The following is a 19,311-nucleotide window of genomic DNA, read 5'->3' as shown; positions in this document are numbered from 1 at the left end:
GCTTTCATCCATAGATGCTTCTCAAGCAAATCCCGGGACGTCATTCTCCCCCTGTACTCGGCCTTAGTGAGGCCGGAGCTGGAGTACTGTGTCCAGTTTTGGGCTCCACAATTCAAAAAGGATGTGGAGAAGCTTGAGAGAGTCCAGAGAAGAGCCACGTGCATGATCAGAGGTCAGGGAAGCAGACCCTACGATGACAGGCTGAGAGCCCTGGGGCTCTTTAGCCTGAAAAAGCGCAGGCTCAGGGGTGATCTGATGGCCACCTACAAGTTTATCAGGGGTGACCACCAGCATCTGGGGGAACGTTTGTTCACCAGAGCGCCCCAAGGGATGACGAGGTCGAATGGTCACAAACTACTTCAAGATCGTTTCAGGCTGGACATAAGGAAGAACTTCTTTACTGTCCGAGCCCCCAAGGTCTGGAACAGCCTGCCACCGGAGGTGGTTCAAGCGCCTTCATTGAACACCTTCAAGATGAAACTGGATGCTTATCTTGCTGAGATCCTATGACCCCAGCTGACTTCCTGCCCTTTGGGCGGGGGGCTGGACTCGATGATCTTCCGAGGTCCCTTCCAGCCCTGATGTCTATGAAATCTATGATGTCTATGACTTAATTAGGGAAATATTCATTGGCCCAAATGCTCATTTACATTAAGATTTGCTACATATCTGAGATTACATTTGATTAGTGGTATGAAGGGACTTCCACATGAGAGACTAAAGAGGCTGGGTCAATTCAGTTTAGAAAAGAAATGCTTGAGGCAGGGACACTGGCGACACGTAGGGGGGGTGCATGTGCACCACGTGAGATCAGCCGTACACCTCCTGGAAGTGCCAGCCATGAAACTGGAAGTGCAGACTTAGGGGGCACCAGTCACCCATGGGCAGGGACATGATAAGAGTTTACAAAATACTAAATGGTAGAGTAAAAAAAGAATGTATTATTTACTATCTCTCACACCAAAAGAATTGTGAGGTAGTTAGTTTTAAACTAACAAAAAGGAAATTCTTTTTCATGTAGCGTGTAACAAGTGTGGAACTCACTGCCACCAGATGCTGCAGAAGCTGACAGTTTAGCCAGATTCAAAGGGGACTGAACAAGTTCTTGGAAGCAAGGTCCATCAGTAACTAATGAGCATAAGAGTTAGGGGTGCAGCCACTGAATCAGAACTTCCTAGACCTTCAATGCTGGAGGCTGCAAGTGGGAAAGGAATGGCAGAAAAAACCCTGGTCGTACCAAGTTCACTCTCCTTTTCACCATCCACTCTCTGCCACTGTGTGACACAGGACAGTGGGCAAGATGGACCTATGGGCTGACCCAGTAAATGGCAGTTATGTTCACTTGCCTTATGCCCCCTGCCTACTACCAATTAGCATAAATGAGACTATGGCTACGGCTATTTTTGTAATTAATGACAGCAGTACTAGAATTCTGGAATCTAAATACCTTGGTACAGCATTCATATCAAAGCTGTCAGGAGCTACAGGGTCATACATATTTTTTCACTGAGATTCAAGTGAGATTTTTAAACTGATTTTGTACATTGTAAGAGATCAACTTGAGATTAAAGTTTAGTGGTAGTTTTCTGCACTCATGCAAAGAAAACCTGGGTTCAGTTTCCATTCTCATCCTACCCCAAGGAGAACTGCTGATGCGGTTCATTTAAGACCCTTCATTGAGAAGATAGGCATGACTTGTGTTCCTTTATAGCAGTCTTTTTGAGGTAGATCAGCAGCATAACTATCATAACCTGAAGGAATTTATATAGTTCTTGGTTAAGAAAAAGGGGAAATGTAGGAAGAGATTCCCAAGATGGGATTCAGAGAACCTCTCTGGTCTTCTATAAATGGCAAAAATTCAGAGAGTCAGTCAAGTCAGTCAAATAATGAACTGTAAAAATGTAATGGTCTTCATTTTAGAAGGGACAGTATATTCTAAGCTTCACCTCTTCAGAATTATCAACTGCTCAGGGTAATCACAGTAATTAAAAATGGAGGCTAGGCACTCACTTAAGTAAAAACAAACAAACAAACTGTTATGGCATTAAAAAAAAAGCATTACAACTCCTTTCCAGGTTCAGAAAGGGTAGACAGGAAGAAGTAGCCAAACAACTGCAGCAAAAGGTCAAAGGGAGGTCCACAGCTCCCTGCAACTGGAAAAGGCTATTGGAAGTCAAGGGCAGTCACAATGCAGATGAACTGAACAGAAGACGAAGCATGTGTCCTAAAGATATGCAGGCAAGGGAGATGAGAAGCTGCTTCTCCATCCCCCTCTTTGGAGTGGGAGGCATCTCAGTGAGCACAAAGAATCCCAATATAGCTCCATGACAGGGAAAAGGCTCTAACCACTTCCTCCCTCTAGCACTCAAACCGCTCCTGGACTAGGAAGCCCCCTACTAACACAATTGGGAGAAGATGGAAGTAGTAGTGCAGGCTGTGTCAATCCCAGCTCCTTTCCAAGCACAGGAATCCACCTTCCTCTATGTTATTTTGGCCACTAGTCATATGAGCACCCCTGCTCTTATGTCTCAGAATAGAGAATGACCATTCTGAAGGCAGGATTATTAATGGAAGGCTGAACAGCTTCAAATTTTCCCCTTCAAATTAATTTGAATCAAGCTAATCCTGCTCTCCAGTAGTTGGAGGTTCTGCCTGCCACATACTACAAAAGAATCTTGCTTCATTAATCTAAAAGGCGAAGATGGAAAGAAAAGCAAAGAAACCAAAAGAGAGAATATACCTTGTTTATCTTCTCTTTTGGATGTGTCAGGAGATTTGGGAAGTGAGACAGAACATCACAGTTGAGAACAACTTGCGTCTGTTCATCCGTACCAGTTACTATGTTGCCTACTGCTCTCAGGGCTGCTGTCTACATTTGAAGGAAAAAAGACATTAATTATTACAGATATTGTCACTACTTGTGCTCATACAAGGACAATTCCAAAAAAGAATACCCCTTTATAAAATTTGGTATTTTGTTTTCCTACTATGCTCAGAAATTCACAGAAGATAAGCAGAGGTAGAGTTCCTGCACAACCACCCATTCCCAAAGTGAAAGAGCAGGGTCCAATGTTTTCCTGAATTAAAGCATTCCTATTTAAGTCAAAATGCCAAGGGTAGAAAGTCAATACATTTCGACAAAAGGAGGAAAGACCACAGTTAATTCACAGGTCTGATTTGAGTTGCATGAAACAATGCTATGTTTGGTCCGTATTTCCCTTGGTTGCCACTTCTATTGCTGTAGTACGGACCTGAATTGAGAAGACTTTTTAAAATTTCTATGGAGCAGACTAAAGTTGCTTTCAAAGTGGACTTTAGTTTTTTATGTTTTGGCCTGGTAACACCTTAGAGTTGACACGATGTATAAAAAAATAATTTTCATTAAATGAATTTGCTTGACAAATCTCAAAAGAGTCAAATTTCAAAGTATGACCTAAGCAAACAAGACAAATATACAAATAGCATAGCAAGTAAGTCATTTTGTGCTATTTGCTATGGCTTCAGAGTACTGACTTATAGCCTAGCCTCTAGTTTTCCTGTTTTTGAAGCTGGCAAGAATTCATCAGTTTTCTTATCTAAATACCAACTTTAGTAAAGGAGTATGGCACCTGACAGTTTATTTTCATACTCAAAAGGTCCCAAAGTAATAATTCTGATTTCCTTTCATTAAATATTAGTATACGCAGCAGTCACCTTTGCCCCTATACACTTGGGACTACAGGCACCAAATAACTGAAGCTAAAGAATTAAAATCAACAATACCTTCTTATAGTGAAATAATAGATGAAAAATAGCACTTCAGATAGCCTGGTTCTGATACACCACGTCTTTCAAACCATAATAGATTAGTACATACTTTAGAGATTGTATTATATTTGTCATAATGAGGAAAATATAAAGTACCATTTTTGTCAATATGTCCCGTCTCTAACATGCAACTTCATGATTATATACTTATTTTCCAGATCTTCTGAAACATAATGAAGATTTTTGTTTGGTTTTTCTCAATCTGATAATTTGAATAGATTAATTGAAAACAATTCAAGTTTCATCTAAGACTGGAATGCTCAAAAAAGAATGAAGAATACAAGTAGGAGGGAAGTTTGCAAGCTAAGGAAAAGCTGAGTCTCAGAATATCACTGGCTTCCTTTTCTGAGGGAAAAGAGCCTGACAGCAAAGGGAGATTATTAAGGAGAAAAAGCGAATTTTCTTAAAGCTAATTAAGGAGAAAAAGTTCATTACTGTCATCTTTTAACAAAATAGAAAACACGTAAAAGAGAGAAAGGAACATCAAACTTGGAAAAAAACCCTAAATTTATAAAGAAGACTAAATAAAAGTATGAGGATCTAGAACAAAGCTTAATGTTTAGCAAATTTTAAATTATGAAAAATAAATGTTATTTATGTTTTTATTATTCTTGACATCACAAAATAATGTACATCTGACAAGCACTCAAGAGAAGTCAAATATACATTTTAGTAGATACAATTTCATTGCCACATCATCTTCTTTATGTTCATGCAAGATAGTATGCAACTGTCTTCCCTGGACAAAAGGGATGTGCTTTCTAGATATTTTAACCAACATGTATTAAAAACTTAGTTCATGCTAGGAATATTTAACATTTGTTAGCCAATAAGAATTAGCTTTCAGAGGAAGTCTAGGATTGATTCCCACCCACACATTTTAAAAAAATGCAAACTTCCCCATCCATGCTAGAACTAAAATATTTCAAAATAACTATTTCCTAGTCCAGATGCAAGGTTTGTGGTTTGCTTTTATCTGTAGATAATCTACTTGTAAATTCTAATTTTAATGTTCCACAAATGTTTGTTTTAGGACCCATGCCATTTGGTAAATAACTTAAAGAAATATTCCAATGCAAAAGAAAACAGACTCACTTGAACTTTAACCTCTTGATGGCTCAGAAGAGGAACTAGAAAAGGTACAACACCTGAATCAATCACCATCTGTATCTGTTCATTACCACCATCTGTTAGGTAGGACAAAGCCCAAACAGTGTCCACGAGAATCTATATATTGAAAAGAACAAAATTCATATAGAGTTGCAAGATCACAATTGTATACATTCTAATTAATGATCAACAGTCCATGTACCTCTTTGGAAATAGAAGAACATGCAATTTACTCCAAAGAGCTCAACAATACAAGAAAAAAAAAAAAAAAAAAAAATCAGTAAAATGTTAGCAACTGTAATTGTGAAATAGATAATCGTTTGCCCCGCTACATGAGTTTCCAAGTGTTTCATGTACCCTTCCTCCCCGTCCCCCAACCTTTTAACTAAAAATATTTTAAGGGTAGTTCAAGAACACTATCTTGATCAGATTTCATCAGCACAAGATGAGAAGAGTTGGGCTTGGTCAGCAGGGCTGGCCTACAATTTTTGGGGCCCCCTGCAAGAAATAGTTTGGGACCCCTGCTCCAAAGAAGCCAGCAGCAGGGGTGATGAGCAGCCGAAGAAGCCAGCAAGGGGGGGGGGCAGCCAGACACAGGGGGCCCCTTAGCTGTGGGGGCCCCCTGCAGCAGCAGGTTTGGCAGTATTGGATGGCCTGGCCCTGTTGGTCAATATCTTTGTGGATAACCACCAAGAAAAATCCAGATGAAAGAAGAGCATATGGTGATTTTGCAGGCAGATCTTGAGACAGTACGGAACTGTTCCCTCAGTACTAAGATTGCTAATATACATGCTCTCCTTTGATTACAAAAGTTGACTTGTAATCTTATTAAGATATACATACGTAGTGCTAACAGGAATCTAGTTATATATAACTAGTTATGATTCCTGCCTGATGTTTGGTAGCTGCTATCTGTGTCAAAGTGCAAACTCTGTTGTGAATGCAGAGCTTTGTTGCCTTTCCTGCTATCTTTTGTTTGCACTCTGAAAGAAGCCCACAGGAGGTAAAAGGTGGAATTCTTGCACCTGGCACAGAGCTCAGAGAGGGCTGTCAAGCTTTGATGATCATCTATTCAAATGGAGACTCCTTGAACAAAGGGACAGCTACAACCCAGTGCAAACTAGCTCTAAGTCTAAAACCAAGAGGGCTGGTGACTCCTAGATAACCTAACAAGGGTGATCCCAGGGTCTCCAGACAAAGGGGCTAGAGATTATAAAGAAAGGATCACATCAGGTATTTGAGAGAGAGGGAGAAGGGATCAGAAGCAAAAAGCTGACTGCAGAAATGAGGCAGTCAATCATTCAGAGAAGCTATGAGTCGCAGGCTGGAAATTCTGGACTCCAAAGAATCTCTGACTAAAGGCCAAAGAATACTTGAGAAAGTCAAGGACTCTGATGTAGGTAAATGCATACAAACCTGTATATTTCTTGTGCTAGGTAAAAGTGAGAGACTGTGTATTTGGAACTGTTACAAAGGGTGCCCATCTGCTTCCATGTCTGTAACTGTAAACCGGGACCACAAATAAGTTCAGAGCCTAAGGAAAAGCATGTGTAAACTACTGAAGAAATTGCATCACTGACTCATAATATCCTGGTCCCACAAAGGAGTTACAAAGAAAGCAAGCCTGTGCCCATGCTGCAGTGTATGGAGATCATGGAAGCTTAAGAGTGCATTAGACTGAGAGCTGTGGTACCCAGGCACAGCAGTCTGTTGAGTGTCCAGTCTCAGGAGCTTTGTTAAGGCTGTGACATTATCCTGTCTTAGTTTTAAGTGCTGAAGACACCATGCTAATGAGACTCCAATCTAAGACTTTCTGAATTCTAGGTCCAGCACTATTGTGTCACTTTCTGTTATAAACTGCCATACATTATATTGTGCTGTTAAAAACAGTTGCACCATTCCATTTCAGAGACTACTAGATAGCATTAGTATATGAACTGAATCAGGTGTTTTCAATCTAAACCCTGGTCAAATACACATTGGACTCTTCCAGGATTAACGATGCTTCGTAGTGGGGGGGGCAAGCCAGAAGCAATCCCCATAATTTAGGTTGATCAACATATTTCATTAACAGATTTTTCAACTAAGAAGCTGTCCTACAGCCATCATTTGCAATAGACCTTTAAAATTTATCAGAGAAGCCTACAGGGTAGACAGGTATTTTCAGCCTGTCCCATGAAATTCCATTCAGCTTTGGGCAAGTTATAAACTGTAAAGAACACTGCACGCAGTTTGGTGTCTACACCTCAAAAGGGTATAGAAGAATTAGAAAAGATACAAAGAAAGGCAACAAGGAAGATCGGAGGTTAGAAGGGCTTCTATATGACAGACTAAAAAGACAGGACTTTTCAGTTTAAACAAGAGACCCTTGAGGAGCAGACATGAAAGTAAAGTAGTTTCCAAAACAGTAAACGGTACAGAAAAAGTAAATAGGGATGTGTTATTTATGATGCAGCTGCACGAAAGGCAAATGTGGTTTTGGGATACATCAACAGAGGCATTAGGTACAAGACTACTTGGCACTAGTCAGGCCTTATTTAAAATATTGTGTAAAGTTTTGGGATCCACATTTAAAAAGGACATAGAGAAGCTGGAGAAGGTCCAGAGGTGGGCAATAAAGATTATACACCAAAAGCTGTGTTAACTGGTACTTTATTAGCCGGAAAACTCTATTAACCAGCATCCAAGGGATGTGGCAAAAGTGAAACCAGAAGTACCACTTTCAGGTTTCGCCATCACAAGCAGAGCTTTTCTTTGCCACCTCTTTGGCCCACAGCCCAGGGCAAAGCAGCCTGCATGGGGCAAAGCAGCCTGCACAGGGGCCCCCTCTCTGTCCCCCAGCGCACTGAAGCTGGGGAGAGCATCAGGCGGTGCACATTTGATTAACTGGACTATTTGATTAACTGGCATCCCCCATTCCCGGGAGATGCTGGATAACAGAGCTTTTACTGTAAAAGGCTTGGAAAGCAAGTAATCCAAGGAGAGGCTGAAGGTGCTGTGCATTTTTAGCTTGCGAGAAAAGTACTTAAGAGGGGACGTGATAGAAGAAAGCAGTGAGGCAGTGGAATAGACTGCTTAGGGAAGTTATGGACTGTCCATCACTAAAAGGTGTTCAAGGAGAGGTTGGACAGCCACTGATTATGGATAATCTAGGCCAGGGGCAACCTGCAGCACAGGTGCCAGAGTATGGCATGCAAAGACATTTTGCTTGGCATATGTGCCTCGGGGCAGATGGCAGGAAAGGGTCCAGGGCTGCACAGCCACAACAAGGATTGGGCCCGTCAACTCCCCTGCCATCCACCCCTGGCACACCAACACCTCACAAGTCAAAGTTGTGGGTATTTTTGGCACTCTGCCCAAAAATGCTACCGATCCCTGATTTGGGTACCTGTGCCTATATTCTTCCCATGCTTCTGGTCTTTGTCGGCTGCTGCATGGGGCTGGCTGGGAGGGAATTTTCATTCCCTCCAGCTCCCTCAAATGCTACATGTATCAGGGTTTTTTTCGTTTTTTAAACCTTCCTCAAAAGCATTGGGTATTGGCTACAGCCAAGGCTGGGGCTTTTGACTGGGGTGTGCCAACGCTCCTACTGGAACTTAAGCCTGAAAGGCTAGAGAATCTTGCCCCTCCATTCAGGGTCAGCCTGGTTGCCATTATTTGGGGTTAGAAGCAATTTTACTTCTCATGGTCAGATTGGTACAGGCTGTGGGGTTTTTGTCCTCCTCTGTAACAGGGGGTGGGGCATTCTTCCTACCTTTGCAATAGCAGGACATTGCTCACCCTGCTTTACCTGTGGCACGTTAGGGTGTTATGTGTTGCGTCCAAGCTGACTATGTAGTTCTGCTAAGAGGTTTATTTATTATGTTTATTATTTAGCATATGATAATACAGTAATCACAAAGCAAAATGAAAAATATTCACAATTATATCCAAATTTTGCAACCAGCTGATTGCCTTAGGTGTAGTATTGTGTAGATCCAATACAGTTCCATTAAACGCACAAAGAGAACATTCAGAGGTGATGTGATTCAAAGTCTGAAAAAGGGTGCTGTAATCGCAGGTCAATTCGGTGAGCTAGTCCAGCCCCACCAATGTAACAGAAATCCATATCTGGCATGTCCTGTACTGATTCAGTTTAGAGAAAACCAAAGATGTCTAGGGAGATCAAAGCCAGCTGGTGTAATGGTGGAAGTTGTAATGATAATTTCTGTATTAGGGGGGGGAAATTGAGCCAATCTTGCATCCAGGCATCTTGGAGGTTAAATAAGTCTTGCTCAAGTTGAACTGATGTTCTCCAAGTGGGATGTCTAGATTTAAATCTTGGAATTGGTGGGTTTAAGAGATCCTCATGTATATGCGGCTGCTAAGAGGTTAGATAATGGATTTGTATAGATGGCTTTGATGGGGATGATCCTGCCTCAGGCACAGGCTGGACTAGATGACCTCTCGAGGTCCCTTCCACCCCTACTTCTCTTTGATTCTATGGATGTCTCAATACTAGAACTGGGACATAAAAAAAATAAAATAAAATAATCAAACTATTAGATAGTAGGTTTAAAACTAATAAAAGGACGTTCTTTTTCACACTGCACATAATTCTGGACAAACCCTATTCACCTTCCTCCTCAGCATCCACACTTTGCCACTGTGACAGAGAGGATCCTGGGCTAGATGGACCTATGGTCTGAACTAGCAAATGGCATTTCTTATTTTCTTCTGTAAAGCCCTTAAATAAAGCCCTCTTACTGCCAGTTAAGCCTGTGGCTGAAGTCTGTGCTACAGTGATGAAGGTTTGATATTCAAATTCTGAAGAGGATGGCTAATAGGGGCTGTTACAGGTGTAAGAACAGGATTGCCCGGATACTCACATAAAAGGCAGGTAAGTCCCAAAATTTTAGTTGCAGAAAAATCATGACTACCAGGTAGGAAGCCTTATGATGTTTTGGCCCTATAGGGCACTTGAGGAGCAGGAGACCTGGCTAACAGGCCCCCTTCACCCAGAAAGATATCTGAACCTGTATCTCTTGCTTCCAAGCAACAGAGCAGGGGCTAGGGGAAAGGGACCAACCTGTGGTACACATGCCACGAGTGGCATAGGCAGCTTCTGTGTGGGGCACACACAAGATCAGTGAAGGAACAAGCACTACAGTGGCAGATAGAACAGGAAGCAGAAAACAGCAGCAAATCAGGCAGGGGAAGGAGATTGGAGTGGCACTTGGGGAGGGTGCAGGACTCATGTGACATGCCTACCAAAAATGTTGGCCACCACTGGGCTAGACATTACCCAGACCATTTTCCAGTTCTCCTTTTGAAGTATATCCACTGTTCCTAGCCTTGGCCATTTTCAAGGAGCCTAGGCCAAGCTGCACAACTGTGGCTAAGCACAAGGCCCCAGAGCCAGGCCCTGTGCAGCACGTTGAGCTGGGGCAGAGCAGCTTCAGGATGGCACACTGACACCTTGGGCCCCCTGCCAGCAGGGCTGCTCTGCCTCAGCAAAACGTGCTGCGGTCCCCAGTGCATGTGTAAATGCTGCACTTGGAAGCAATAAACTCTTGTGCAAACTGCCCCCCCAAAATAAAAAAAAAAGTGCCTATAATGTAGGACAACACTTTCATTTTTACTTACATTTATATCTGTATGGTATATGAGAACACACAGCGCTGGCAAAATCTGGAAAAAAAGTTCACAAAATTTAGTGCCATTTCTCCATTGCAGAAAAAGCCACTACTTGGACAATTACAGTGATCTCCCCAGCTACTTACGAGAGATGATGTTAAATTACCAAACACACTAAAAATAAGCACAGAATTAATAAGTATCCCCAAATGCTTTGTAAATTTCTAGGATTACTAGTTTACTTACATTCTACTTCACTGAAAGTAATTTCATTTGAATAATTACTTGTATATACAGAACCATGTTTGTAGTAGTCTCTTGTTTGGTGCAAGTCTGAAACTACTGACTAAATAACTGCACAAGTAAACACATTCTACAGCTTTCAATTTTTTTGACAACTTTACTGTAATTCAGGTTAAAGATTAGGTAACCAGTATCCACTCTCATATGTAACAATTAAAATTAACAACCAGGTAGTGCCATACACATTTATGAAAGTTTTAGTTCACGTATCCACATGAAAGATTTGGCTCCTAACCCAAAATTAAGGTATAAAAGTTGTGCGCGCCATTATAATTCTTTATTTACCTCCTGAACTGTCTCCATAGGCGGTGGGGGGTCCTTATTCCTGCAGAGATTTACTATGACCCATGTGACGTTCCGAAGGAAGGTGATGGGAATGGAGGGATTGATGAAGGACAGAAGAGGTTTGACAACTCCCAGTGATATGACATAATCTCTACACTGAGGACCATCACCTACAGAAATGAAAATTGTTTAAAAAAAAAAAAATTACATTCAAGATGGGAAACCTTGAAATGTATGCAATGATTTAGGTTGGGATACTGAAATTCTATGTTTCCTCATCAGTAATCTGGTACCAGAAGTTGCTGTTAAATAAAATTATAGGAGGCACAAATTTATCCTATTAAAATTTCATATAGCAAGTGAAGCTACTAACTCTTCAAAAATAAGAATAAGTATATAAATATGTACTCTTGCCATGTGAAATATTATATTAAATTATAGCATTTAGAGGAAACATAGTCTTATATGGTAATGCCAATGTTCAAAAGTCAGATTAAAAAATTAAGTGGTCCCTGATTTAATTTAAATTATTTTACAAATACAGTTAACACTTACCTATAATATTTCCAAGGGCCCAAACAGCTTGCTCACAAACATTCTGATGTGGTGAATGGAGTAGTCTCAAAAAGAGTGGTACTGCATCTACAGAATGAACAGATTGGACTAGCTTTAGTGGGACATGGTTGAAATAGTATGTAGTATTTTGGTCTGTTATTAAATACTTATACAGAGCATTAATAATTTAAATTTGTAATAGTGGCTGATAATTAAGATTAAAAAAATACTAATCTAACCACTATGCACTTACAATCTACATCTACAATACTGTATCTAAAACTCTTAACGTGTTTTATTCCAGACCTGAAGGAAATGCCACATCATGTAACCACTAACTTCGCTGCCCCACATAGTCAAAACTCAAATCTCTCTGCCTTCTACATTACCAGCAATTTCAGTTAATATAAGTGTGTATTACAAAGCAAGACAGCCAAGTCCCATCAGAGACCAATTGGCTATTAATTTTACCAACAAACTGTGTTGCATTTGAACAGATGACACAGGGATAAAAAGAATCCATATCAGTAGTACTTCCCCTAAGCTATCCTGTTTCACCTCATCCAGCTCATTTCTTGAAGGGGAAGCTTATTTTCATTTATTTGCTCACTATCTTACTTTATCTTATAGACCTGTTAAAGAAACTAAAAATCAACTAATATACTGATGAATAAGATTGCATTTTACCCTCTGCATTCTGTAAATCCTAAAATACTCAAGCTACGGAAATTAAGGTATATTTTTTATAGAATAATATGCAACAAAATTGTAAAAAAAGACACAATTACTATTGGTAATTTAATGAGATAATTGGAGGCCATGAATGAGCAAGATCAATGGAAACATTATACACACTTAAGGTGAACTGCAAAGGAATTTGATAAAATTACCTAAAGATTAGTAACACAGCAGTATCCTTCAATAGATAAGTTAAGAGGGTATTCAGCATATCAGCACTTAAAAACATTCCTTCTTGAGTGCCTGTGAAATTCAGTATCACTGATCCGGCAGCTCTACTACTCTGATGGAATATTCCTGCATCCCTTTCTTGACAACCAAGACTAACTACACTGTGGAACTTGACTGGAACACAGAACCAACCTCCAGTAGTTGGGGGGCTTAAAGTAAATAGTTCATATTAGATTCAAAAAATGCATCCATAATTCTTCTATAAGAGCTAGAGGAAAAATAGCTCACTTTGACAGTACTACATTTTGGAAAAGAAAACATAGCAGTTGAGGAGAAAAACAAACATGCATAACATCAAGAGCATCTAGACATCGTGTCTTGCTCTTTTTGTAAGAAAAAAGAATCACTGTACTTTTTCTGCCCAACATGACAAAGGAATATAGTCTCGTGGGGTAATCTGTGTAAGAACAACTGTGTGGAAAAGCTGTTTAACCTCAAGAGACATGAGAACCGTAGACACGATCTTCAGATTTTGCTGTTTCTCTGCAATTCTGACTTCATTCTGCAAGTTAATGCAGATTTAAAAAGTTAACTTTATACATCTAGTACTGGCTGTTCTGAAAGTATGTAGCTGCCCTCTTAATTCAGTTTTGCAAAAATCTGTCTTCTAGTTGAACAATAACCTGAACATGTGAGATTCACTATTTAAATGTTAAAATTAAAACATGAAGAGTTTTTCTGTAAAATTCAAAATCAAGGCCGATTCATGAGCCACCAAAGTCAATAGGAGAACTTCCACTGATTTCCATGGACTTTGGATTAGGTACATAATGCAAATAATTATACAGTAAAATACAGCTGTGCAAAAAGTTAAAAATCAAACTGTCAGCAATAAGCTTTCAACATCAACCAGGGGTACAACCACAAAAGAACTGCAGAGAGGGGAACCCTCACCTCAGAAGAAAGTTAAAGTATATCCCATTTACTTAATCTGGTACTCGCTTCATGTGCGTTTGCTCTTGGGCCTCTAAACGGCCATCAATCATACAGCTAGCCTACAGGACAAAATCCTTGATATCCCATTTGTGAAGGAGAGCCTGCTAAGACTATCTAACTCAAGTATTCTTAAGACCCAGAAGGTGCATTGCTTCCAGGTGTCTGGTGATAAATAAGGATCCTGGTCTTCCCTGATAAAAAAAATAAAAATAAAAAAAAATCACAGACTCTGATATAAAAAAAAAACAAAACTGTAAATTCTTTGATAAACCCCCCAAAATCTGTGATTAAACTGAATGGCCACTATATATATAGGTATCAGTTGAAGACAATGTTTTCTTGATATATTTACAATTTTAAAGCAATTTGGAAGCCTACTTGTGCCTCAATCACTATAATAAAATACATTCTAAATACCTATCCATTTTGGTATTTGATTTTGGGTTTTTGGTTTTTGTTTGTTTGTTTTTTTATCATGGAAAGTCAGAGCTCCCCCTCCCTCCTTAGCTCAGAGAATGCAGGTCCAGGCTTGGCCTTGGGTGAGGGGTGGGGCTGGCTCCCCCAGAAATGTGTGCGGGACAGGGACAGGCTGCCCACTGCAGGCTTGGGCTCCCTGCCCTACCCGAGCCTCTTCAGCTCAGGGGATGCAACTCAGCGCTACAGGGCACAGCTGGGCTGCATGGGAAAGCTGCTTGCCGCTGCAAGCTCCATGCTGCCTTGGAGGTGTCCCCTACCTGCACAGCAGCAGTGGGGGCAATGGCGCAGGGTTGCGCTCCTTGCTGTGGCAGCACGGGCAGAGGACACTTTGCCAGGGCATCCCAGAGCCTGCAGCGGTAAGCAGCTTCCCTTGCGTGGCCTGCAATCTTGGGTTGCACCTGCCGGGCTGCGGAGGCCCTGGGAGATGGCTGTAGGGCAGGGAGCACAAGCCTGCGCCTGCCCTGCACACAGATCTGGAGGGCATGGGTCCCCCTGGGCCCCCCGGGGAGTGCGCTCAGTGGCAGGGAGCCAGCCCCACCCTGCCGCAGGCCCATCCTGCTCCCTACTGTGGCCCTGCATTCCAGCCCTGGGCCCCAAGCCCTATGTACCACCTGGCTGGGCAGCAGTCCCAGTCCTGCCCAACTCCCTCCCTCCCTGAGGGCCTCAAATCCCCTCCCCCACTTACCTGAGGGAGCTGCTCTCCAGGCTAGCTGGTGGCCACGTGAATATACACGCACATGGCGCCCCCTGCCTTACTGTCCTCCTCCTGCTCCCCCCAGCCCCTTGCAACCTGGAACTCTGCCAGCCTGCAGAGAGCTGTTTGGAAAAGTGCAAAATCCATGTGTTTCTGTTAAAATGAGAAATCTGTGTTTTCTTTGGTTAAAGAAAGGCTGGATACCTTCAAGTCAGCCGGCCCTGATGGGTTACACCCAAGGGTACCCAGGGAGCTGGCAAGCATCATAGTTCAGCTCCTGGCACAGATCTTTGAGAACTCTTGGCGCTCTGGTGAAGTGCCCTATGACTGGAAGAGGACCAATGTCATGCCTATCTTCAAGAAAGGGAGGAAAGTAGATCTGGCAAACTACAGGCCCATCAGCCTGACCTCTATCATGGGGAAGGTCTTGGAAAAGATTATCAAGGAGGCCATCCTTAACAGACTAGCTGAAGGCAATATCCTGAGGGATACTCAGCATGGGTTTGTTGCAGGTAGGTCTTGCTTGACCAATCTCATTTCCTTTTATGACCAGGTGACTTGTCAGCAGGACAAGGGGGAAAGAGATCGACGTTGTATACCTCAACTTCAAAAAAGCCTTCTATCTGGTATCCCACGATCACCTCTTAGCTAAACTGGCTAACTGCAGCCTTGACGTCACCACGATCCGCTGGCTGGGGAATTGGCTCCGCAGTAGGACCCAGAGGGTGGTGGTTGATGGGAGCCAATTGTCTTGGTGCGCTGTGACCAGTGGGGTCCCACAAGGCTCTGTCCTGGGGCCTATACTATTTAACATCTTCATCAATGACGTGGACATTGGTGTCAGAAGTGGACTGGCCAAGTTCGCCGACGACACCAAACTCTGGGGTAAAGCATCCACACCTGAGGATAGGAGGGTGATCCAGACAGATCTGGACAGACGAGAACCTGATGGTGTTCAACACTGAAAAATGCAAAGTTCTCCACCTTGGGAGGAAAAACCTGCAGCACTACTGAGCCTATAAGCATGCTACACTGGTTAGCACTACAGGTGAAAGGGACTTGGGGTTCATCTTGTGATCAACCATGAGCATGACCCTTCAGTGTGATGCTGCGGCTAGTAAAGCGAGCAAAACACTGGCTTTTCTTCCTAAAAGGTTTTCTGTACTCAGCCTTGGTGAGGCTGCAGTTGGAGTACTGCATCCAGTTTTGGGCTCCACAATTCAAAAAGGATGTGGAGAAGCTTGAGAGTGCAGAGGAGAGCCACGTGCATGATCAGAGGTCAGGAAAACAGACCTTATGACGAGAGGCTGAGAGCCATGGGGCTCTTCAGCCTGGAAAAGTGCAGGCTCAGGGGTGATCTGGTGGCCACCTATAGGTTTATCAGGGGTGCTCATCAGGATCTGGGGGAACATTTGTTCACCAGAGCCCCCCCAAGGGATGACAAGATCGAATGGTCACAAACTCCACTGTGACTGATTCAGGCTGGACATAAGAAAGAACTTCACTATCCGAGCCCCCAAGGTTTGGAAAAGACTGCCGCCAGAGGCGGTTCAAGCACCCACTTTGAATGCCTTCAAGACATATTTGGATGCTTATCTTGCCAGGATCCTATGACCCTGGCTGACTTCCTGCCCCTGGGGCAGGGGGCTGGACTCGATCCTACTGTCTATGAAATCTATGAAAGGGGAAAATCCACATTTTTCTCCTTTTTCCAGTGGGAGATGGAAAACCCAGATCCCTGGTGATAAACACACCAATTCCAGATGTTGAATACATTTTCCCTATTTGTTATAAAACTTGGTTGCAGCAGTGTCCATCATAAACTGCATATGAGGCCCTGTAATGATGAAGAGATGTTTGACAAACCTGTGGACCGCACTGAGTTCCTGGATATTTAAAATGTAGCTTCTCTTCAGGATGACCCCTTCAAGATCCAGATTTGCACATGAAGGCTGTTTGCTCATGCCCCTAAACTTGATAAATGATGGCTGTGTTGAAATAACTCTCTCCTGCCCCCAGCAGATGCTGAAGAACAGATCTGATAAGCAGGTGAATGGATAACTTCCGTATCCAGATGTTCTCCCAGAGAAGAGACAGATTCTAACCATGTATGCCTGCTTCCAAAACCTAATCTAGTCAGTAACATCAAACAGATGGAAGAGGTCACATGATCCAGGATGGACAGGCAAGTTGCTGAAATTTGCCCTGAGCTCTATGATAAGGTCCTGCCAGGACTGCAAACAATCAGTCTTGAGGAAGGTAGGCTCTGGCTGAAACAATTTACAACAGCCTTCATGAAATCCAGTCATGGACTGGGGCTATTTCAACTTCTGGGAGCTCACCATGAGGCCCAGGATGTGGAACAAGCACAGAATAGTTCAAAGCATCCCTGTCTTTTGCTAGTTAGTTATCTATATAAGACAACCTTTGGAGATGGGTTACTACCGCCATCACAAGGACCTTGGTGAAGGTGTTGAGGGCCACTGACAGTCCAAATGGGAAGACCTTATAGTTCTGACTTATCATGAACTGGAGATATTATACGTCTAAAGATGTGATGACAGTATGAAAGGACACATTCTTAAGGTCAAGAGAGGTGAACCAATTCCAGGACAAGGGATCATGGGGGCCAACAAAGCCATCTTAAACTTGAGCTTGCAGATAGAAGAGCTCAATCTATGCTCAAGTGCTATCCTCCTTTGTTTTTTGGGATCAGAGTAATGAGCATAGAATTCAATTCTGTTTTGCTGTATAACAGTTCCTTCTATGGCATCCAAAGTTATGAAGCAGAAGGCCTCTTGCTGAAGCAAAATCTCATTAGATGGGGCCCTGAAAAAGGAGTAGGTACCATGCTGAACTAGATTGTATAAAACAGCCACAATGTGTATCTAAGACTCACTGACCTGCCATGATATGGTCTCAGGCATGCTGGAACAGGGCCAAGCAGAGCTAAACAAAACAAAAACAAAAAAAGAGAAAAAAGGAATCATGGGGAATGGACTGCCCCTCTTGATTATCTAGTACAGGTTTTCTCTACTGCTTAGAAAATGGTGAGTGGAGGAAGGTGGTGATGAAGGACACTGCCTTTTGTGAAAGTGCTGGCTCACATTCAGGTGCCCTGGTATAGAAAGGGCAGAGCAGAAGGCAAATGCTGAGGTGATCTCTAGCTGAAAAGGCTGGTATGTATACTTCTTCTCTAGGGTCAGTGCATAAACCTCCAAAGAATGGAAGATAGCCCTAGAGGATGTACACAGCCTTCTCTTGGAACTGAAAAACTCTGCCAATTCTAGCATATTCTAAAACTCCTTTGGGAAACTAGAGCCGTATAGCCAGAAAGACTGTCTCATGACATTTACTGTGGCCAGTACTCAAGTGCAGCTGCTTCAGTGCAGTTTGTAGGGACATTCTGGCAACAAGCTATTTCCCTATAAGGAACATAGTAAAGACTTCCCAAGAACTGGAGGCAACCTCTTAACAAAGAGTGCTAACCAAACAAATTCTGAAGTTATACTGGTTTATAGGTGTCTGACAACTAACTACCTTGAATTGCAGACTAGCAGAGGAATAAAAACTTCATCCCACGCAAGTACTACAAAATTCTCGCCTTCTCATTACCTGCAGCTACAATTAGGAAAAGACAGCACGTGTGTAGAAATATTCTGAACCTCTGAAAGGAAACTGATACCATCAGTCAAAATTCTGCATGACTGGGGCAATGGAGACCAATATTTGCCATACTATCCTGGCTGGATCCTCACTGGTGGGAAGAGTGGCTTTGTTAAATGCAGACCAATGCAAAACATCCACCGGGCTATGTGACGGGCCAATCTCTTTCAATGGAATCCCCAAAGCTTGTGCCACCATCCCTTATGAGGTCCTGGAAACCACTGAGGAGGTCCACTTGCAGTGCAAAAAAAGCGATGACTATCCCCTTCAGTAGAGGAGGGTGGTGGCAATTTAAGATCAGGAAGCTCTTCCACTCCAAAAAGCTAGTTCTGGAGAGTACTCCTAGCTCCAGGGAGACAAAACCTCAGGTCTGAAGAGAGGACCTGTGATTCTGAGATGGACTACTGCCATCTCTTCTTTGCGTGAGGGACAAAGCCAGGAAGGTCCCTACAGCCACTAGACCAAAATTCATGATGTGACAGGGGAATCCAGGGGTCCAGTTCTTCTTTCCAAGGGAGTTCCAAAGCCCAAGCAGGATGGCAAGGGAGCTAGTGTATTAGAATCAAAGTCTTCTGAAGTGTCAGACATGAAGATTTCAACTGATGGTTCCCACTGACAGATCCAGGATCAGTACCTGTGAGGCTAAGAAATGCAGCAAAGACTTCAGTTAATGTTGACAATCGAACACAGCATCATCACAGGAAACAGTGGACCAGAGCAAGTGGCAGAGAGTTGTTGAGACACTTTTTTTGTGGAGTAACTGGCACCAAGGGCTCCAACTGTGGTGCCAGAGTGTTGGTTTGATGACAGCTAGGTATTGGAGGAAAAGCAAAGTAAGGCCTTAAGCACTTAGCCTTATGCTTTCTAAGTACTGAAAATGTAGCTTTTCTGAC

At 42.6% G+C, this 19,311-nt stretch overlaps 1 protein-coding gene across 4 annotated transcripts in view; it reads right to left on the bottom strand.

The window, feature by feature from the left end:
* The window catches only part of KPNA3 (karyopherin subunit alpha 3), a 91,253-nt gene that overhangs the window by 13,312 nt on the left and 58,630 nt on the right, over nt 1–19,311 (bottom strand). For all 4 annotated transcript variants that reach the window (XM_025195095.1, XM_025195094.1, XM_025195096.1 and 1 more), the window contains exons 8-12: nt 11,677–11,763; nt 11,122–11,291; nt 10,543–10,587; nt 4,903–5,034; nt 2,741–2,869 (exon numbers count right to left, since the gene is read on the bottom strand). In XM_025195095.1, the coding sequence (XP_025050880.1) occupies nt 2,741–2,869; nt 4,903–5,034; nt 10,543–10,587; nt 11,122–11,291; nt 11,677–11,763 (563 nt within the window). The remainder of the gene's footprint in view (nt 1–2,740; nt 2,870–4,902; nt 5,035–10,542; nt 10,588–11,121; nt 11,292–11,676; nt 11,764–19,311) is intronic.

The sequence above is a fragment of the Alligator sinensis genome, unplaced genomic scaffold (genome assembly GCF_000455745.1).
Source record: "Alligator sinensis unplaced genomic scaffold, ASM45574v1 scaffold1681_1, whole genome shotgun sequence".
Lineage (NCBI taxonomy): Eukaryota > Metazoa > Chordata > Crocodylia > Alligatoridae > Alligator > Alligator sinensis.
This window is presented reverse-complemented; position numbering and strand designations above follow the sequence as displayed.